This window comes from Hylaeus anthracinus, unplaced genomic scaffold (genome assembly GCF_026225885.1).
Source record: "Hylaeus anthracinus isolate JK02 unplaced genomic scaffold, UHH_iyHylAnth1.0_haploid 16617, whole genome shotgun sequence".
NCBI lineage: Eukaryota > Metazoa > Arthropoda > Insecta > Hymenoptera > Colletidae > Hylaeus > Hylaeus anthracinus.
The window spans coordinates 1-23,127 of NW_026534679.1; the positions used below are offsets into that span (position 1 = coordinate 1).

Below are 23,127 nucleotides of genomic sequence, written 5' to 3' on the forward strand. Positions count from 1 at the left end.
TCATTCAGAATAGCGTCGATGTCTGCTGGATATTATACGGAATTGGTATCGATCGAGTATTCATTGCAAAAGTTTCGGTATCAAGAATTAATAAGGAAGTATAGCTCAACAAGTTTAATAGGGTCCCTAAAGGAGTGGTCTGAGCGTCGTGGGTCGAGTGAAGGGAATGGGAACGAACTACCTCGGTTCTACCTCGGTTGAGCAGAAGATTCCCTAGAGATATTTCACATTGGCAGAGTTCCAAGCGATTCTCGTAAAAATATTCCACGTTCTATTAGTTTTAACGAGTATGCATTTTAAATAAGAACCACAGACACTCCATATGAAATTCTTCTTAATCACTTCACGTCCTCGTGGTCCATCGCTTCGTTCTTGATGCATATGGGTATCACAGAATTTGTATCGTTAATACAGTATACTAACTGTTCGTTATTTGTATGGATTATTAGTATTATTTATAGGAGAAAAGTAATGGTGCTTGAGAAAGATGTTGTACATAAATGGTCATGATACGTGAATGTATATGATAAATGCTTATAGATATACGTGCATGTACTATATGTATGTGTAAATATACGCAGATAATCTATGTACTAAACTGTATTTATATGTACATATACGTACTTGTTACAGATACTTATTTATATGGATATATTCATAACGAATGTCTTAATATCAATAATATCGAATTGGCATTAATGGTGTAATAGATCAATGGGAAACAAAGTCTGATTAGTAGTAAGCAATCGTATAGCAAAGGTAACCAACCTAACCAACATAACATAAATAGAACGAGAAGCTTTTCTCGAAGCCAGGATAAAGAGAATATAAAAAAAATCTCGATGTAGGTAAGACGAGGTCAACTTGTTGAGCTATACCTAAATATTTTGCTACCTTTCGACGCGTTTCCTGTGAAGTACTCGAGTGTCGAATTGCTTGGACATCAGTTGTAAGTAATCGTATCAGTCCCATCGCTACCAATGCGTCTCCTCTGCCTCGTTCTCTTTCTCCTCATTCCTTTTGGTCTTCGGTTCCAAACTCTTTCTCCCATTCGTTTCCTTCGACCCCGTATCCTTTGGCACGGCAGGGTGAGTTCGGGAACCGTCATTGAGCACTTCGTCGATCAGACCGGCGACCAGGTGGGCCAGGCCCGAGGCGAGCTGATCAAGGCTGAGGAGTATCGGAGCGAAGCTCGTGAAGGTAAACGAATCGGACCGTTAACGTTTGATCGCCGCTGGATTAGTCTTGTTGTTTTTTCATCCGAATCTCTATCTGGAAAACGACTTATCGACCTAATTATTCATCGGAAAGCGAAATCACCACAAACAGTACTGTGTGTGTATATCAAAGGACCGTGATAGTCGAAAATCAACCGAGAGTTTTGGCTTTCTCTTTTTTATTTTCTCAACCAAAAACAATTTTGCCATCTGGTTTTGCTGTTATTTTGGCAAGATTAATTGTGCATTCCGAACATTTTCCTATATTTTTAAGTACGCTACAAGTATTATCATTTTAATTTTTAACATTGCTCCTACATAATGGTATAAGTTAAAACTGGTTCCATGCAACGATACAAGTATTATCTGGAATAGTGTATGTTTTGACATCTGGTTTACGTTTATTGATGTTCATTTAGTTTTTGCATTTTATTTACCACGATTGTTCGCTTACAAGCAGGGAAAAGTATACCAATAGTATGTAGGGAACCGAATCCAAAGGAAACAGTGATTGTTAATAATCCAGCGGTGATCACTGACAGTTATTAACTTTGTAGTGAAAACTAGGGGATAGGAGCAAAGGATTCCGATTAGATACTGCAGCGTAAAAACAACCCTGACGATACGTATCCAGTTTGCTTCGCAACGTATCGTTTCTTCTGCCTGTGACGATGCCTCCTTTATCCTAGTCCCTTGCATCCGATACACTAGCTATCGAACTAATCTTTTTTGTCAACTCGTGTTTCTAACCATTAAACATTTATTATTAATTCTTGTCTTCATAACACTTTTAATCTCGTTGTTAATTTTCTTTAGTAAACGCATTCTATGTAAGTAGATCGTTTTTATAAAATTGCGTGCAAATAGCGTAGGTAATGGAACCGAATTTTTATTTTATGAATATCAAATTTTAATAAATAAATTTTATAAAAAATACTAGTGAAATATGTGTGTTAGTATTACATCTACTCTCTTACTTTCTACCTCTAGAGTCGATGTTCCGTCAATTTATATTCATTTAGTTATTTTACATCTATCGCACAAGTTCTTCGCAAAGTAAACGTGCAGAAAATAAAGTAGAAAATGTAGAGAGACGAGACGTAGCTAAAATGCTGTTATAAAAATTTAATCTCGAAAATCTCATTAGAATGTATTTACTGAAGAAGAGTTCTAGAACGAGATTGAAGGCACAACGATTTAATTTCATTATTAATAATGAATACTTAATGGCTTGAAACATGAGTTGTGTTTAATTTTGCACGGGCATTCTATCGCTCAGTACTAATTGTTTCTGTCGTAATCGACCGTTTGGTTTTGCACGGAATTCTCTTAATCACTTTCCCGTCGAATTTTTATTTTCACTAGCCGGTCTAACGAATGATACCTTCTCTTTTTAATTCATTTTTTATGTAGGTAATAAAGACACTGTCAGTTATATATTTTTCCTTTTATTTTATTCTTTACTATTTTACTTCCTAACCATGGATTAACTCGAATACGTCAATTAGTATCGTTCACAGTTACAAAGGCTTACCGTTGAGAAGAATTTGCTTGCTTGCTTTACCTATAATATTAATAATAATTGACATTCAGAGAGAATTTTCAATTCATAGAAATCTACAATTTCATAATGCTTTGCAATAAATATTTTGCTACGAATTTTATCCTTATTTTTCTGTCATATTAACCCAATTATTAATTTTTATGTATACCGCTAATTTTTTACGGTTTCTTATTTTCTCTTTTTTCCTTGTCCCATAGTATTGTATTGATTGATATTTTCAAATCTGTATAGGAGGAAGACCCTTTAAGTTGTAACATACCCGTCGCATTTAATCGTAGACCGTAACTCCTCTTTAAAAGTCCTGATTTCTATCTTGATAAATGTTTCGGAATCGTCGCCATTACGTTTTTCTCAATGCATCAAGTAAATGCGGTACGATACATAAACGGGAACAGATTTCGCACGCTATTGAGAATAGAAACTTTTATATTTTTTATTCAACTTTCAGGATTTCAAACACGATCACATGTGGTGTGTAATACAATAATTATTAAGAGCCATGCCTCTTCGACATCCTTCGTTGTCTCTTAAACAGGGAATTATCGACCTTGTTAAACAAGATTCATTCTAGTGCGAATGGTATCGTGTTTGGACTCGTTTTCATTGGGAAAACGTCGTCGATCCACCTGATCCAATCCAACCGAAGTTCGCGACTTTTATCGAGGAGTTGCAGTAGAAACATTTCGTTAGCTTCACTTTCTCTCTCGTCTTTTCTCTCATTGCTTTCTGTTTGTTCATCTATCTGTTTATCCTTCGGTCTACGTCTGGTTGTTCTCTAATGTGCGAGAAATTGATATGCCTTTCGCTGTTCGCCGCATCACGAAGACGAAGCATCCGATTTTTCTGTTTCCTCTTGATGATTTTCTACGCTTTGTACGATTCGACCGTGTTTCGTTTGTCCGTCGTTTTATTTTCTGGCGGTCGTCTGATGCGAATCGTATCTTTCTTTTTCTGTCCACAGAAATTGTACTTCATCATAATCTGCGTCTTAATATTGGCCGTGATATTAATCTCCATCATAATAGCTTGCGTTCCAACTGGTAGCTAAAGAGCCGTGCATTACGTATGAAAGAAGTGGGGGAATGTTCATCTTTTCGTGGGACACGTGGTAGAAAAAACGTTTGCGACCGACTCGTTGAGGGAAAGGGATAGAATTACGATAGAAACAGAGACGGGCAAAATTTTTACCCATACGATAATCTCGTATAACGAATAAAAAAAAAAAATAAAGGAACAATCTTTTATTCGTTACTCGTCGATTAGAGGCTAGAATCTATATTATAGAACGAGATATTTCACAATGAACGAATGAAAGTTTCACTGTTCGTTCGAATAAACGTCACGAATAAATCGCTACTCGTTGGTTTCATTCGTCGCCTGTTATTCGAAGAAAATTTTGCCGATCTCTGGATAAAAGGAAGGGAGGAGGATAGTTCGAAGCGGAAAGAAGAGTTAGACGCGTCTTGGTACTGTACGAAGAGAAAAAGATCAGTCCTGTAGAGTAACAGAGATGGGCAAACTTCTCGCCCAGATAACACGTCTGAATAACAAATAGAAGGTAAGCTACCTTGTATCCTTTACTGACTGGATAGAAAATAGAATTTGAAATATATAATAAATGTTGCTGTACGTTGTCTGTCGTCTAAATAAAATGTTGCCAATCTCCGGTGAGTAGGATGCAGGAGGATAAAGATCCTCGAGTAATGCTTAGTTGCAGGTCTCTCGAAGACTGATTGTAAAGTTTAGGCCAATTTTAGAAGGAATTCCTTCCAGGACTGATCTTTCCTTCTCCCCGCAATACATCTATTAGCAGGAAATACTCGACCACGCATCCACTTCAGCATAGTCAACCAGCTAGCAGCACCGGTTTTCGCTATCCTCCTCTCGGGCACCAGTTTTTCTCGACTTCTAACCTCTATCTCCGAAGCAACTTGTTCGTTAACACAATAACTCATTAATAGAAACTAATTTGTTCTACTAACGCGGCCAGTTTGCACGTCGAATGCACCAGGCGTACATTGGTTCATCTTGTGTGACTATTGACCAGACTCTTGTGTGACTACCGACCGACCAGTCGTGTCGTTTCTCTCGTTAGCTCGTTAGTTAAGCTCGAGACGAGTAAAATTATTTTCTGGATAAACAATAAACGCAGAAAGGTAGCATTCAAATTTTTTCATTTGTTATTTGAAAAGACTGCGATGCTAGAGTACTCCGCAGTATCGACTGAATAGTTTTGAAGGAGGTCGGTAAGATGGAGTACTCTGTCGGTCATGTAGCGGAGATTTCTTTACATTACCGACAGAGCACTTTATCGATTGGAGAGCTCTTTCGTAGTATTCTGTCGGTAAACGTCACGCTTGACGAACGCTACAAATGCATAGAACCCGCATTCACAGGTCCAGCAAATAATTTAATCGACACGGGTAGAAGATGATGAATTCAAAGAAAATTCTGTCCATCTCCGATGGCCAACGCGTAGTCTCGAAAATCAAGACAGACGAGAGCAAAGACCGCGGTCGATTCGCCAAGTACCTTGCCGATCACGATCTTTCAACTTGTGTTACCAGTGCCAGCGCTGGCAATGGTTCTGGTACCGGTGTGAGTGGTTCGTACAAACTTCGATGGGTAACATCCAACCATGCCAACGAGAACATCATGGTCTACCACGAAGTTCGAGTCTCTTTCTACGAGATCCTTTTACTTGGTCGCAGCCACGCACGTGTACCAATTCCAGAGCGCGAGATCGCGCGTTCCTCCGAGTGATCGCAATATTGTACTTTGTTCGCAGAAATTGATGTTCATCGTAATTTGCCTGACACTAGTGTTCATCATTTTCATAATCATTCTGGTGTACGCGTTGTAAGAAGATCGAGGGTCGAATACGAGAGCATTTCAGGGAATAGTGCACGAGAGGCGATCACGAGAGACGAGCCAAGGAATACGTGAACACGGGTTTTCCCTCGCGAACAAACTCCGTGGACGGATTTTCTGCGATCGTATTCGATCGATCCCGAGTAGCGCCAAAGAATAGAAGACAAACGAGTTGTGGAGGACGGTGACGGAGGAGTTAAATGAAGAAAGGTGGAAGTACATGACGAGAAAGGAGTGTCTAGTTCCGCACGGGGAATACCCGTCCCAATCGAGTTCCGTTTTTATCGACAAACTGCATCACTGTCTCCGTTGATCGTTGACCCGGCACGTGCTCGAGCGACTTTTCGCTGTCCTTTGTTTTCATATCCGTTTCCAAGTTCTTAACATGGAATTACCGCGAGAATTTATAATACGTTCGCACACGAGTACCCGCGTCGAAAGAGTGTATACGTAACTGTGGTGTTAGAGCTGCTCGAGATCTCTCGACTAGACGTATTGGAAAATTCCTAACGATCTGGACGAGACACAGACTCGTATGATTTGTACAGAGGGATTCTTAACACGTTGCCAACCGATCGGGGAAATTCTCCAGTTTTCGTCGTGCTGCATTGCGCGCTTATAGGCATACAGAATAAGCGTGTGTACGCCAACTGCAGGCGATCTAAAATTAAAGATAATATTGACACGGAAGTAGATATGGATCTCGAGCAGCTTTACGCAGGTATATTACCATAGTCGACTCGAAGGGCGACCGGCATACACGAATCAATACGAAACCGATGTGTCGCCATGATTCCGAGTAATTGCCTCGCGATGCCCGAAGCGTATATTTGTTGTATTTCCGTCGCGAGCGATCGCAATCTCGCTCGTCGGCGTGTATTATGTAAATAATTGCATTTGTATAGAACAGGTAATAATATTTAAAATTACGAACGGTCATGTTGCGAACCGTTTTGATTCCTTGTTGAGAGCGCAGTTTAGAGTGATAGAGTAAACGACTCGAGGAGTCGATTGGCTGTCGCGAACGTTCCGTTCGAATCGGTTAATGGTACGATGAATCGATGATCCAACGATTCGAAGATATGGACAGAGATTGGCAGGCGCGCGCGCACACACGCAGAGAGGCACTAGCTGCGATTCGAGAAGGACCGAAAAAAGGTACGCGAAGGGAAGATGAACGCGTACGCAAACGACGCAACGTGGCTCGTAGCGTAGCAGACTGATGATAACCGTAGCGGATAACCGCGAACGGTAGGACCGTACGCCATCGCGTTACGTACTTCGTTTGTAATCCATAATTGTATTTTTGCCGATCCGTTGATGCCGAGTGCAGAAGAAGATCATGATCATGATCTGCGTCGCTATACTCGTCGTCATTCTGGCCACCAGCGTCGCTGGATACTTTGGACTGTGAACGCCGAAATCAGGTATCCATTTAGCGTTTAACACGGGGATGGGCAACCGGTGGCAATTTCGCGCAAATGATGCATGCCGTTGTGTTTTCAGAACAGTCCAAAAGCGTCGCCGTCGTGTACGCGAATGCGAGCCGTCGGCAGCAACTGTATCCAGGCAAGTCGGCCCGAAACGTAAGAAATCTCGCCGTTTCAAAGTCGAACAATCGCCGTCGTCGGCGTGGTCGACATTGGCTGCATCGACGATCCGGTCGCAGCAGTCATCCACGGTTACGGCTACGATCTCGGCCGCGGCGTCGTCGACGAGCATCCCGTCGACGCTCGACGTACCTCGTCCCGCCGATCGTCGTTGAACTCGTCCTCCTGCTCCTCGCATTCCGCCTACGCAAGCACCGGGGGAACACAGCCAGAACAACGAGACCAGCTCGGAGGACGAAGAAACGCCGTCGCCTGCTGCCGCTGTCGTTGTTTGCACGATCGTCCTCTGTCGCTGTCGCTGTGCCGGCATCGACGAGATCGCTATAATCCCGGTTACGTTTCGTTCGGCTTCCAACGAACACCGTTTCACGGACAGTTTCGTTGGCCAGTCTCGTTCCGTTCCGCGAGCGTCGCCACCTTTTTCACCGAGACGTAATATCCCACCGTACATCGTCGATCCGATTCGCGGTCTTGCTATCCTTCGCGATATATCTCTTATCCTAGTTTACACCGTATTTTTGATACGCCCGAGGTAGCACGCGATGACCGACAACACCGAAACTACTCCTACTGTATCAAGCTGGTACCAAATGTAAGGATGGAGGACGTGTCATATGCCTGACATCTAAAACACGCGTGGAAATGTGTACAAGGAAAATGCGTATTAGTTTCTCGAAAGTTCTAATTTACAGACATAAGAATTACTAACTCAAGTTTAGTTTAATTCGTTTAGTTTAATTATACTACTTTTGTGGTAGATGATTGTTTATCCCCAACTAAACAGAAGGATTAGTCCGTCTTTTTCGTCACGTAAGGCCATAACGAACTTATATCAAGGTTTTTTTACGGTATTGTATCAACTTGATACACCGAGTGTTTGGTACGCATCGAGTACTAAGTAAGTGTATCGAATGCACGGCGTAAACTAGGTATAATAATTATCTCGAAATATTAACACCCCTACCCCCCCCCCCCCCCCCTCCCTTTGCCCCATTATAAACATTAGACAGATTTCCACTTGTTTCCGGATCATCGAGAGATTCCGCTAGAAGCGACGAAAACACGCGAGGATGGGCAAACCGCGATCGGAAAAACTCGTGTTTATACGTCGCAAAGGGGAGGAGGAGGGGAGAGTGGTATCACGCGTCCGCTGGTTGGATCAGTCTAAGGCGTTATTCCCTCGAGTGAACGACGCTGTTATGTTCTCGGTCGAGAGAATAACGCGAAAAGGTCGCACGAAACGAATCCGAGTCCGCGAATCACGCGTACCAGGGCTGTCCGGCCTACGAGATGAAAAGAAACAGTATTCGAAGCAACTGCCTGCGTCCCATCGTGAATAACATATAGCTGGCCATCGATAATCGCGAACGTAACGTGTATCAACGTATCCCGTTCCTAGCCAAGTCTGAAACCCAATGGAATTTCTCTGTAACGCGGGGCTACCGAGCGATTCTCTCGTTCGTCGCGTCGGATCTAGCTCTGGTAGCTGCGTCAAACTCTGACTAACCCACCCAAGTGCAATCTTTTCACTGTGATTTTACAACGAGCTTGGAAATCGGTTCTTCGCTGATTCTCGTGCGCGCTTGAGAAATAATTGATCGCTTTCATCGACCTGCAGCTGGTTGGAAAGTATCTGACTGTGCTTGTCGCAAACGCTGCGCAATTACTCGTGGAATCGTAAGTTGATGTGTCGTTTTTCAGAGTTAACCTTATCTGACTATTTATTGGCTGTTAGTTTTGTTCGATTATTTATTAAGCATTTATCACGGTTATTGATTGTTTAGTAATTATAATCAAGGATGGCATTTCGTTCGGTACAGTCCACGGCTTCGTGGAATGTAGTAGTACTTCGATCGTCACTTAGGTGGCGCGTCTCGTCTTTGATCAAAGATGGCGGCCTTCGTGTTCTCGCAGAAGCTACAGGTTTTCGTCTCTGAGAGTGTAATCAAGTTTTTTTTTTTTTTTTCAACGTATTGCACACAGTCACTAGCAAACATATCAGATTATTCGAAGCGTATCATCTTCCACGCTAGACCTCTCTACAACGAAACAACGGTGAATCGTAAGTAGTACTATTCGTTTGGGTTTCAATGATTCGTGACTACACATGAATATTCATCTTGGGAAAATTACCAAGCATTATACCTTGGTAATGGTTTCGTCGAATGTCGTTGACACGTCTCAGTCCAAGGACGTAACATAGCGCGCGAATGAAAACACAACCACAAAAAGTGTCAGCTGCTATCAAGTAGAGTCTTGTTACAATGTATCGGTCTAGATGGTGTCAACGAACCCAGTCGACCGCAAACAGCGCCGGTAGAGTGGTTTAACGATGCGTCGAGAAAAACCATTTTCTTTATACACGGAAACGTCTACGGAGCGTCGCGTAATCGCATCACAGAATTGCAAAGAAAGAATTTCCAAGTTAGTTGCGATCTTAGGATAATTTTTGTTTTATTGCATACGTATACGTAAGTAGCTTGAATCTCGCTTTCGACGGTGTGTCTTTGATTAGCCGACGCTGCTTTATCGAATCGAGAGATCGACGGAATGTCCTCAACTTTGCGTTGCAGGAAACGCCATTAGGTATCGGGTTCGATCGACCGATCGACGCAAACGCTTCGTTCCACTTCGTGGACGCTAATCGATCTGCGTCGAGTTCCATGCAGCAACAGACTATATTTTCTTTCGACGAACTTGAACGCGACAATATGGCAGCGAGGACCAGAACGTTGCTCTGATCTCGCTGCTTTTTAACGAAACCTAACTTAAAACTGAACGTATGATTCATTGGTTCATTATGTTTATATAATTTGCATGGCATGAACGGTTGCGAACAAGCCACGACAGTTTTGTTCATTTTACTACATGGCACGGTGCTTCTCAACCTATTCGTGGTATAGCCCCCTTCACTTAATTGGTAGCTCTTTGTAACAAATTGTTTTGACAAAAATTTGAAGATACCGAAGGATGATGATACATCACTTGAAAAAGAACCACAATATTTGTTATATGTTAACACGTTGATCGCCATGTCACCCAATATATGGGTGACAGTGTTTCTCACTCGAGAACTAGAAAGATTAATTCTAAAAGACGTCACGGGAGATGAATCTAAATGAAATTCACGAGTTTTGATGTGGTTACAAAACTAAATACCACGATAAATATTTCATTGCCTAGACTCTGATAGTCTAAATAATATTTAATCTTAGCAGAAATTTTCAAGAATATTCGTTTGCCAGTCAACGTGTTAAAGTACGTAACATAAAGTAGCAAAAAATTACAATTTAATCTAAATGTAGTAATTTACATTTACACAAATTTTTGTTTTTTTTTTAAGCCTGAAGCTACAACATTTTTGGGCCCTCTACTTACAGGTTAAGAAGCACTGATATAGTACAGTGAAACATAGCGTAGTACGTCACAGTGCAGCTCTGTGCAATATAGTTGAAAAGTTGAGAACATTATGGTACAGTACAACACCGTACAATACGGATTGGATCAGTTCGCTGCCGTTTCGTCCGCTATCGCGTACCCCCGAATTGTCTAGCGAGCGGTTCGACGAGAACGACGATGGCGGCTCGTGCATTTCATGAATTCGTATAGACTAATCGCCTTCGTTTGTTGCAATGTATCGTAATCAGCGTGGTTCTGTCGGTCGTCGACGATTCGTCCGAAGTCAGGAAGAGTATTTCGCGAAGATGTGTATGTATCTTTAAAACGATCGGTCATCGGCGCGGAATACATGTTGGAGGAGGAAGTGGGGGGAAATAATATTGTGACGCAGAGGAGAGAAAAAAGAAACACGCGAGAAGGAGGGAAGAGGGTATCTATAAAGCTGCAGCAATAATATAATATAGGTGTTACGGAGAAATAATTAACGGTAACACAATCGTCGACGATGATATCTGGGTCGTACCGATAATACCGATAATGTACACGGAAATGTATACATATGTAACACTATATATATATACAGAGCAACACGCGCGCGATAACGCGTTCGTGCGCACCGTAAAGACACATATACATAACTATACATACATACATACACGCGTGCACGCGTACATGCATAGACACATCTATATATACAGATACATTACACGGACACATACACGCGCGTTACATGTATATATATATTACATAGTTAGTCGGCACAGTCGAAAAGAGTAATATATTAACGATAATAATTTATTATTCGCGACGCCTGTTGCTCGTGAACTATCAATTAAATAATCGCTTTTCGAGCAAGGAACGAGCGACGTTCGTGTTAATGTTTTGTTGATTATATTATATGAACGTTGAGGTACATATATTTAAAAGATTATGGGTTAATGTTTAAAAATGATATAAAGGTAAAAAGCAGTTACACGCTACACAGGCCACGTCGCGTACGTTGCTGTAATAACGATATTAAACATAGTGCGATAATGTGGTGGTGGCAAATTGATGAAAATACCGTGACGATAAAGAAAAAAAATGAAATGGCAGAGAAACGGAAGGAAAGTACCATTAACAATGATGATGATGATGATAATGGTGATGATGATGATGATGATATGATGATGATAATGGTGATGATGATGATGATGATGATGATGATGACGACGATTGACGATGAGGACGATGATAATGATTAAGAATAATTAACGATACTTAAAAATCACTTTGCATTGTACAGAGGCATAATAATTGTTAGTTTAGATAGTTACGTTGCCACGATCTATTACTTAATCATTCGATACAACTAAAGGTAAAGTTAACGTGTAATCCCTCTGTCACGATATGAAATCGATCGCCGTGTAAGATGGTGTACTCGGTATTTGTTGTGTCTGGCTTTTCGAATCGAGAAAAACGTTCGAGTTCCGTTCGCGTCGTCGGAGTGGATATTGTCGTTCGCTTCCGAATACCGATCAGGCGCCAGAACGTTCGTTTCGAAGTTACTTACAGCAAGTGATCGCAACTCCATCTTCGACTCGCGAGGTCTCGTTACTTCAAACGGCGCGGCGCGCTCCTCTAACAAGAGAAGGACCCAAACAGTTCCCCTCCAATCGTAACGTGCTTTTCCAGGATAACAGAAGAGATCCTCGTTTGAATGAGCGAAACGTAAGCCGTAGACACTCGATAATTGCAGAGATACAAGTAATTAAATTTACGTACTAGTCCCACTGATACCACTAAAATTATCAAGCATCTACATCTAAAGTTGTACGTATTTCATCAGGTATTTGCATTTTTACTGGGCTGCAGAAGCACGTTAGAATCAGAGGGAAACAGATCAGGTCCTTTCCCTGTAAGCGTTGCTTCGCGTCTCCAACGGAAATATCGATTCGCGAACCAAGCGTTCGTCGCTCCGGCGAATACAGTTACACGGATCTCTCTCACTCTCTCTTTCTCGGTGTTTATTAAATATATTTAGTATTTCGGTGGTTCGCGAGATTCGTAAAATTACCGCGAGACGCGAAACGCTTTCCTCTTCACAGACTTACCACCACCACCACCAACCACCACCACACTTGAAGCAATCTTTTGTCGCGAATACGTTGCCGGCTCTAATAGTTAGTCGTTTGACTACTCAACCAACGTACCAGAGACTGGCAAAATAAAAAAAAAACCGTTACTCGGATATGTATTTATCAAATTGCTTCGTTCAACGTGAAATGTAATTTCATTCTGTAGTTCGATCTCTAATTTTCATTCGACGAGTAACGAATAAAAAAATCGTTTATCTTTTATTCGTTATTCAAGGTTTCCATCTAGATGAGAATTTTGCCCGTCTCTGCCGTACGTATTGTCCGTTCAACTCAGAACCCATCGGGACAAGAAAGTCGCGAACACGATGATAAACGCGCGTCGTCTCCTGTGCGCATGGATTTTCTATCCGAGCCCTACCGCTCTGAACAACAATCTACCGTCTAGGTTATTTTTTATTCTAGCTTTTAAATCTCGTACGTCGTTAGGGTTTTTCTCTTACGCGCGCGTGTACAGCGACTCTCGCGATAGGAATTGAGGAATTGAACCTTCCTTTCTTACCATCGAATCAGTTTTCCGAGGCACGATAGATTTCGGCGGTAAACAGGCTTCGAGAAAACTTGTTCGTTTCGCCACAGACGCATGAACACCGTTAGGAGGGATGTAGACACTAAGCACGCTTATGCGCAAGGCGGATGCACGCGATGTTCGTCCGTCATTGACGGACAAACCGTTTGACGTGTTGGGCAAAATGACGTTTGATTAATGTTTGATGAATCGTACGATCCATCGCGAATATTCAATTATAAGAGTAATCGGAATTGACGAATAACACAAATAGTCTAACCGAATATAATCATGGAGCACGTTTAACTTGTGGATCACGATCCGATCGCATAGTATTGATTACGACTGAATCGGTACATTAATAATACATGACATTTCTTGCGAAGATATCTATTTATTAAATAAGCGAACGGGCAATTACAAGTTACGAAACGAAAACTAGCGAATTACGGAACAGATGCAACAATAATTAATATAAATATGAGTCTATAAAAAGTATATACGTATTATTTATATTAAACTATATAATTTACGATATTTTAAGAATATAATTTATTCTTCTATTAAGTTTATTTAAACGAACCTGATGGATTCGAATCCACTTGTATTTAAATAATTCTATTAAATCATACATTTAGAATTACGAATGCGTAGGTATGAAAAGAACGGTAGATATGAAAAGTACCAATCAAGTTTTGTGTACTAATTTCTCGTTTTTCTTCGAATCACGATAGATACAATTATCCCGTCAAAGTAACTTTTCATTCAGTGATTAATCTATATATATATATTTTATATCGGTGTCCAATTCTGTCAGCGAATCATCAATGATATAGCAGTTTTTTGCGCACTGCGGTGTTTAGGAAGGAACCGCTGCTCTCTGCTAGCGGCGTTCGTGCGCCTCTGGTAGGTACGGTCGAGTTTATCGAAGCTGGGCTCCACGCACGATAATCGACAGTGCGCGCGTTACTCGGTTTGGCCTAAGAACGAACGAGAGGCTTTCTCGATAGTAGTCAATCTTTAGCTTCGCTGTTTTCCTTGTTGACGAACAGATGTCGGAGAGCGAATCTTCGATCTTATCCCGAGCGCGTTAGTGATTCCGATGTCCGCCTGTCTATCCGTCTCTCTTTCCCTCTCGATCTCTGCGTCCTATCGACTTGCGCGTCCTTCCGCGGATTCATGACGGAAGCTTTGTAGCCAGTCATTAGAGATGGGTAAAGTTTGAATTGATATAACAGTTGACAAACGAGAACACCGCATAGCAAACTTGCCTTAATATAGAACAATTAAGTTTTCTATGTGGTAGATAAAATTATGAAATAGTTACATAAAAATTAGTTGTCGGTATAGAGAAGAACATTAACGTCAATTTACCCTATAGGCTTCGTAACCATCGTTTATTCTGATCGACGTGCGTTTGATATAGTTTCTATAAAATAATTGAACCGAAGTTGTTTAAATATTCGTTCAACTTGAGATTAGGTCGAGAGAAGCACCTCGGTTGAACCATTGTCCCGTTTGCATAATCATCGGTATATTATTTTAAATATCTATCTTGTGTTGTGTGAGTGGCTGTAAGGCGTTCTCGTTTTTCGTCTTATTATTATTGGAAGAATATGTGGCCCGTCTCCTTGTGTTAAACTTGTCCATCGAGAATGTAGATGCGATCCAGGCGAGGCAGAAATTGGGAAGACGAGAAATAAACGAGAGAGGTGGTCAATGGGAGAGTGAGAGAGGGAGAGAGACCGGGAATCGTGACGAAGCAAGAGGGAACGCTTTAGAGACCTTTGAACGCGACAGGACAAAGTGTGAAAAGAAAAATGTACATTGGTCGTGTCGCATCGGTGCAATTATTACTTCGAGAGACTACTTCAATAACCTTATGAGTGTCAATTCCACTTTCAAGCGTAAATCGTAAGTTTGCGAGATGATGTTTTGAGACTAAAGAAGACGAATAAAAAGAAAAAAGACAAAACAAACGAACAAAAAATAAAAGAGCGATCAAAGGGAAGTTCGGTGTTAATCGTAACGTTAAGGATGGTTGCGCTGGCGCACCGCTGGTGAGCGCCACGCGACAAAGTGAGATTACTAATAAAATTTACATTACTGAGAAACAAAAGTAGGGGAATGAGAGAGCGGGAGAGAAAGGGGAAGAAAGTGCGAACGGTATTAAATATGAGAGAGAATAAGAAGAAAACAAAACAAAAAAAAAAGAAACATGGAAAGAGAGAGAAACACACACACACACACAACGTGCGAATCTGCGAATACGAGGTTTAGTGGCGTGCCTGAACTCTGGACGACAGAGTGTGTGCGCGTGTGTGTGTGTGCGCGCGCGCATGCGTGGCTGCCGTGTGGATGGGTGTGCGAAAGTTGAGCGCGAGAGAAACATGAGAAACCAACAGAATTTAGCACGTTCAAAGAGGTACGAATACTTTTTATCGTAGATATTTCATAGGCGAGATTCATAAAAATGAACAAAATGGGGAAAAAAAAAAAGTGAAATAAGACCTGTATCAACTAACGGTTACTTACTCAATAAATCAACGGTGTTTTTTCTGCCTATAAATCGTATTTGCGTCTCGTGTTTGTGCATCGAGCGAGCACGGATTTTCACTTCTCTCTCTCTCCCTCTCGAACGAGATAAAGAATGATAGACAATTATTTCGTTTCTCGTCTTTAATACGATGTACAATTACTGTTACTATTATTATTATCATTATTATTATTGTTATTACTATTATTATTATACTGTACAAAGTTGGCAATAATCTTAAGAGATCCACCGTCGTAATCTTTAATTCCTTGAGGCGGGAAGAGAACGCGCGGCGAGGCAAGGCTTCAGACTCGTCCGGAGGAAACCAAAGAGAGGAGTGACGATTTACCGCAGCAGTAGAAATATAACATGTGATCAACTGAATGTGCCCTTTCACCGTGTAACCATGCACAAAGATTTATTCCTCTGTGAGTATACACACGCATACACAGCGCCGGATTAAGTTCTTGCAGATCCATGGGTTACGGATACTGTGAGGGCCTCCATAAAAGTAAAGAGTAATTAGATAACGTTGAAGAATAAACCATGTATCGTCTATTATTACGTTTTTAAGTGAAAATAATTTTTGGGAATGAACGTCATTTTTCAAGGTAAACGAGAATCGTTTCTCGAAAGAAAATCATTTGTAAAAATATGGAGAAAATCAATTTTCAAAATAGTTTGAATATGTAATACACAAAGTCGGCGTAAACTTCCTTCCACTAATTTCACTGGAGTCCCTTCGGCTGTAGCTTGAAAAAGTTCGCGCCTTAATTCGGCTCTGCATATACATAATGGTAGATCTCCTGAACCAGAGACGGGTAAAATTTAATTTGAATAATAAATAACGAATAAAACCAACGTATAGCGATTTATTCGTGACGTTTATTTCTCGTTTGTTCATTGTTAAATATTTCATCGTATAGCCGATGAATATAAATGAATATAATATCAATGAGCGACGGATAAACGATCGTTTATCCTTTATTCGTTATTGGAAATTTGTATCTAGGTAAGAATTTTGCCCATCTCTGTCCTACAAACAAACCGTGGATCCGGCTCGGTAGAGAACCGGGATAGAGAGAAAAGAAATAGTGTGGCGAGAGAAAATAGGATTCGAGGGAGTCGGATCGCGGCATAAAGAAACGTTCGGTCGACCAACGAGAGCCGAATCGGCGAATCGCCCTCTCGAAAACATTTTTTTCGCGAGATCTCGCTTTTCTCGGCCCCCGCGATTCGCCGATTTTCCCTCGCGTTTATGCGAATAATTTTCAAAACCCACTTGACCTACTACGAGCGATATATAAAGAACAAAGAATGAAGCCAAGCGTTTACTGTACAATTATATATTCTTTTACGTTCAACGACTTACCATTGAGTAGACGAGTAGTATATTTTACATTACCGAAATATAGTAGCGTTAATTGTCTTACCCTAATTTTATATATCGTCGAAGATACGTATCCGCAGGAATAACGATTTTAGTCAGCACTACAGTGAAGTTACTATACGTCTGTAGATAAACAAATGGTCCGCAAAGAAATTTTAAAAACCGACACGATGTTCAATGTATTAACGGATCTTCTCTCGAAAAAAAAAGAAAAACCAAAAAAAAAAAAACGAACAATATACAACAATATGTAACGGGAGTAAAAACGTTTGCGCGTGTCCCATTCATTCGTCTCCTTCGCCCTCGTTAAGAGAAAAAAAAAAGAAAACCGCAAAGGACCAAGCGGAAAAGAAATAAAAATGCATTGGTTCTCGCACAAGCGAATCATGGCTTTTCGATTCTTTTATTTATATTTTTCTTATTGACTTATGGTGTAATAAAAAATACAAAAAAAAAAAAAAGATAGGGACATCATCACGAGAAGCACAACATTGAACGATCACGGCGTTCAAATAAATAAATTACTCGTAGGTAGAACGCACAAAGGACCGCGTTACATTATGTACATACAAATAATGCGCATACAAGCGCTAGGTAGTAGTAAATTCATGGTTCCAAGCCGTTGTGTTTTAGAGTACGAACGTTACGCGGAATTAGCAGGACAGAGGGTCGAATCTTCAAAGTCAGACACAAGCTTGGCCGGGCGGAGAAGAGCTTCGTCGAAGTCGCCATCCCTGGCTATCGCCTCTGGTCCACGAAGAGCGTGCTCGCGAATGAACGCGGTTACCACCTTATGATTGACGTATGACATTGTCAGTCGGCATCCCCAAGAGACCAGTGCCAATGGCTGAAATGTCAATATCGAACATTTAATGAATCATGCATGATCTGTCTCAAAAGAAAATGTTTCCATTTGTCCCATTATAAAAGAAGGAGACACCAAGGAAAAAATTATATTCTACCGTTATAAGTACCCCCTCGATTTATTTTTTACAGGATTATGAATAATGGAGGTAACGAAGGCGGACAAAGTAATTGTCCCGCTCTGGGTAATATAAGATGATGAGGTTAGATGATTCAGACTGTATGTTATGACACTTACGCGGTCCTCGCTCAACATATCATAGGGACTGATGACGTGCCGTCGTAGACAGCTAGTGACTAGGCTCGTCAAGTGCTTCACCTCCAACGGATTGGCGCACGGATGATACAATGCGACGATCGCACCATGCTACATTCAGATGGGAGTAAAGGTATATCGAATCAAGAGTAACAGAACTAATAATTTTTATAGCAATTATACCTCGAGGCTATGAATCCACCTCTGCTTGGGCAGAAATTTGTATTCTCCGTAGACAGGCCATAAAGGTCTATGCGGTCCACTGAAGATACTCGATATTAAAAATTTATACCCGATTACTAGTTATTGATACAACGTACTTACAACAGGGGAATGTCATCGTCGTACTCTATCCTTTCCTGCATGCACTTATGCGTAGCCTGTATTATATTTTAAAATAATTAAAATAGCTGACAACAGGTAGCACCAATGTCGAGCGCGATACTTACGACGTAACTCTTTGGAATCTGCTCGCAGTACTTCAGGGGTATCGTTTCTATGTTTGGCATTAGCTTTTTCCCGTAACATGTATAATTGGTTGGAGAGCCATCCCAATCGATCGTTAAGTTAGTCTGAAAACAAGCATCGTAAGACACATTGAGAGAGTATTCTGATTTGAAGAGGGGGAAACAAAAATTGATTTTATAAGAATATTTTCGATCTGTCATTGGATAAAATAAATATCCTTGCAGTTCTTAAAAAAAATATTTTCTTCCATAACGATGAGAACCCTCAAAATCATATCGGTTGACGCCATATTGTTTAGTGACGAATGTTATGACACGTAGCTGTCTGTTTCCAAACTGGTTTATTATCATTAGACTGCGGATCTTTATGCAAAATAAAATCTTCGCGAACGTACCTACAAAAATTGAACCTAAATAGGAATTTATTTTATTCTGAACATATTACAACATGAACCTTACTTCACGATCTTTTTTATATTCTCGTAAATTGTTTGCATTTTGTAGGTTCTTGCACATTCAAATTTCCTATAAATGCATAAAGATCCGCAGTCTAGTTATCACAGTCATTATCAATGCAACAACGTTAAAAGTTGTGACTCTTGTTACTTGGGAATGAACCTTTAATATCTTCGAATTGCTAACCTTAGCATCATCGCAATTTGGCGACGGGTGTCCCATGGGCACTCCGTAAATAGGTTCCAAGAGTCCACGTATGAGATCTTCCTCCATTTTTGGAAATACCTTGGGCGGCGGAGTTGGATCACCTGGTTTGTCAGGCATCCACCGGCCTTTCCAGTTGTCGAAGTCATCGTCCGTATCTCGACGATTCTTTCCGTTACCGTACACGAGTTGCCTGAGCGACTGCACCTGGTCGAAACCCACGTACCTCAGATCCTCTGTAACGTTTCGAGCACAAATTATACCACCTTTGTCGTTGAAACAACGCAGAAGGTATGGAAGGATGCAAACACGTCGGTTATTGGTTAGGAAAACAGACAGCTGACCGCGTCAAAAATCGCCGAACAACGACGACTTGATGCGATGAAAAAAGGAACCACGGTTAAACTTTCATATCGTCACCTTCGACGTTGTCGTCGGAAAAGTCGATTTGCGCGACACTCCACGCGAAGAGATTGCATAGAAACAAAACGAGTCTGAATTCTGCTTTCATTTTCAGGCAGAGGCGACACGGTGGCATAGATGGTTCTCTGCACGGTGTCAAAGAATGGCTGCTGACGCGTTATGCTCCGCCATCTTGCGGTCTCAGTGAACGTTACTAGAAAATCAATGGGTGTAGTCAGCAAAGATAGCTGTGGAATGATTCTCTTGGAATCTCTGCTTTGATTCGTCTAATCGTTTCGAGTAGGTGAATCAAAGCAGAGAATTCAAGAAAATCACTCAACAGTCTGCATCAATTCCCAGTTCAGATGCTCGTCGTATGTTTATTTGGTTCAAGACGGACGCGATAAATATACATAACCACGGTTTAATTTATCTACGAATGCACGAAAGGAATGAAAGGTATCAGTGTACCTAGAATATAGTACAAGGCAATGTGTTTTATAAAACATATTTTCCTGTTTGTTCGTATTCAGTTGTTTGATGCTGTGTAACGGCTTTCTTACAAGTTCTGAGATCGACGTAAAAAACATAACATTGTATTGAAAAATTAACATTGTATCGTTCTATTATTTTGGAGAATTAATTATTGAGTACTTCATACTGTAGATTTGCCAATCGTAGCGACTCCGAACGGGGAATGCTCGATTAGCAAGAATAAAAACGCACCTTGCTGATTGTTGCGCATGCGCTGACGCACAGTCGCATGCTCGCCAATGGCAGGGCGGGCTATATAATTTGCTCGACCAAGAAAACTGCTCGTTCCAATTATTATATTATTCAATTATAATTACAATTATTAATCACCTCAGCTACCTCGTAGCTAGCTCTGTAGCTACGTTCAATTGTAGCTACAGCTACGGGCTTAGCAATCCCGAGGTACCCGAGGTATAGACCAGTGGGCCCCAACAGCATGTAAAGGAATCTAATGGAAGACAAATTGATGTAATACAGTACAAACTTGATATGTAAAACAAACATACATGTGCAAGGATAGACACAATAGTCAATGTAAAACAGATTTCTTCTTTGAACGTACCTTTATATATAAAAAAAAATTTCAATAACAAAAATTAATTATATCTGGAAATTATATGCATTAGAAAAATACATTAGCTGGACCAGACTCCCCCCTTAATTTAAAGCAACAGATTGTATACAATACATCGCTTATAAAATACAAATTCAAACACAAAACAATACGCAAGAATTTTCTGAAGTTAAAGTGTTTGTTACTCTCGGTCATGAGCGTACATTGATTTTCTAAATGGGAAAATGTCCTGGTCAAAGCACGACAGCGTAAATACCGTCCAGGTCGTGGTTGATGTATTCCAAGCAACTATATTAGCGTATACGGACGTTCTTATAATTTCATTAACTATCGAAGTCCCGTCAGTGGCGCGGTCCAGTGTTACCAGCAACGTCCACGACAACTTTGCAGCACGCCGCGCACCGACGTCATATCTTGTTTTCAAGATGATCTAAAAATAATTTATGCACGCTATCTTTGCCAAAAAATGGCGAAATTTCCTTCGATACTTGCATAGCATCCTATAGAGCGAAGATGATCGAAGATTGAAGTAGGACTGTTTCACTTTACTGTCCGAAATACAGCCCCTAAGCGACATGTCTACATGGATACTAATCTCAAGTCTCATGGAAACTTATTGCCATGTAATAGGCAGACTTGGTAGAGGTCTATACCGATCGTCTTAGCGCGAAAACATCCCTGGGACAAATCTTGAAGATTCAGCCCCTTTCGTACGATTCCCAGACGCGTGAAACGCGGTTCGGATTCGTTTGATGGTAAAAGGAGGAACAGTGGAGGACAATCGTGGTCAGATATGGCCGATTCAAGCGTTTTAGGATGGTTGCACTCGAGGGACGAAGTCCGCTACTTTCTTTGGTCAAAGGGAGCTCGATTGCTACCTTTGTCTAGCTTGGTCGCCCGGGATCGCTTTTTCTTAAACCTTACGACGTCCATGACGTTGTCAGGGTCGACGGACCCTCCCGACTCTTGTCTCTCATTTTCACTCCTTGTGACGATTACTAGGCACATGGGTACCTCGAAGCACTGGGAACAACTGAAACTTTGAATTCCTTTACTAATGTCTCACTCGGACAATATCACGCCAATTGATGCGTTTATTTAAAAGTAAAAAATTCGAACTGATGGTCGCCTATAATGATCACGAATTTTCTAACGATTTTCCTGTATTGCATCTTTGGGGAATTAACCGTGAATATCGAATCTCAATTGTAGTGGTTTACTTGTACGTTATGGAATGTAGCTTGGAAAATAAGTGTACACGCATGTACGTACTGTATACGTGTCATACTTTAACTTAAAGTCCTTAAGGGATTAACTCTGCGGCACAGGAATTCAGGTCATAAAGTAGACCCATGTTGCACAGGAATTTTATTGCGTTTTAAATCAAACAAGATTGTTATATTTTTATTAATAAAGGCCTACACATACAGCTATACACATGCGCCTATACACATGCAGCTATTCAAAATTTCGAGGTGGGATTAAAAATGTCTCACCATGCATTACGATACATCAAAAAGGTGGGACACTTTTGATCCCACCGTGCCCCATAGAGTTAAAGGAAGAACGGTATTCGGAAATATCGAAGAAGGGTGATAAAGGCGATTCGTTGAAAGACAGGCTACGTATGGTCGTCAAGTGGCTGTCAATCTCTATCATATGAGAGGTGATAGCGGAAATGGGTTCAAGCTGCTAACGCGCTCGACCAAAGGTAAACGGATGAGCGACTGCACTGTAAACATTGCGTCGAGTGGCCATATCCGCCATCTTGACTATCCATTACGCTCGAAAGGTTCACACCTCTCCCAGCAGAAATGTCCTTGTTGCTTTTTTCACACTTTGCCTGTGAACTGACGATGGAACCAATCCAATGACGTGTCAATTCTCAAGCGTTCTGTTCGATATGTCTAACAGGAGCCTGGATAGTTCTAACCAGCGTTGGTGGTAGACGAGATTTGTTGCAGCATCGATTGAATTCAAAGGTCGAGTGTTATTGACAGACCTCGAAATGTAACTGTACTCGAGAGTTGTGAATTGTTTCGAGGTAATCATTGGAACATTTTGTAACAATTTCGATATTTCTTTTATTTTTAATTCTTTTTCATTAATGCTACCTTGATTCGTTATCTTAGCTTTACAT

At 41.0% G+C, this 23,127-nt stretch overlaps 1 protein-coding gene and 1 long non-coding RNA gene across 3 annotated transcripts; one reads left to right on the plus strand and one right to left on the minus strand.

Moving 5' to 3' along the window:
- The first annotated feature begins 6 nt into the window (after positions 1-6).
- Positions 7-18,369, plus strand: LOC128892745 (uncharacterized). Of its 2 annotated transcripts, none has more exons than XR_008461177.1 (4): positions 7-1,200; positions 3,743-7,079; positions 7,159-9,324; positions 18,227-18,369. It is a non-coding gene; the product is annotated as an uncharacterized LOC128892745 (long non-coding RNA). The 2 variants fall into 2 exon arrangements; XR_008461176.1 differs by lacking the exon at positions 18,227-18,369 and adding an exon at positions 16,115-16,224.
- LOC128892744 (uncharacterized) lies at positions 17,599-20,066 on the minus strand. Its single transcript, XM_054153284.1, has 7 exons — positions 19,898-20,066; positions 19,460-19,713; positions 18,800-18,922; positions 18,675-18,730; positions 18,534-18,612; positions 18,333-18,461; positions 17,599-18,077 (listed from the first exon to the last, which is right to left on the minus strand). The coding sequence occupies exons 1-7, from the start codon at positions 20,013-20,015 to the stop codon at positions 17,874-17,876; spliced, it is 963 nt and encodes a 320-aa protein (XP_054009259.1). The 5' UTR covers positions 20,016-20,066; the 3' UTR covers positions 17,599-17,873.
- Between the last annotated feature and the right edge of the window lie 3,061 nt (positions 20,067-23,127).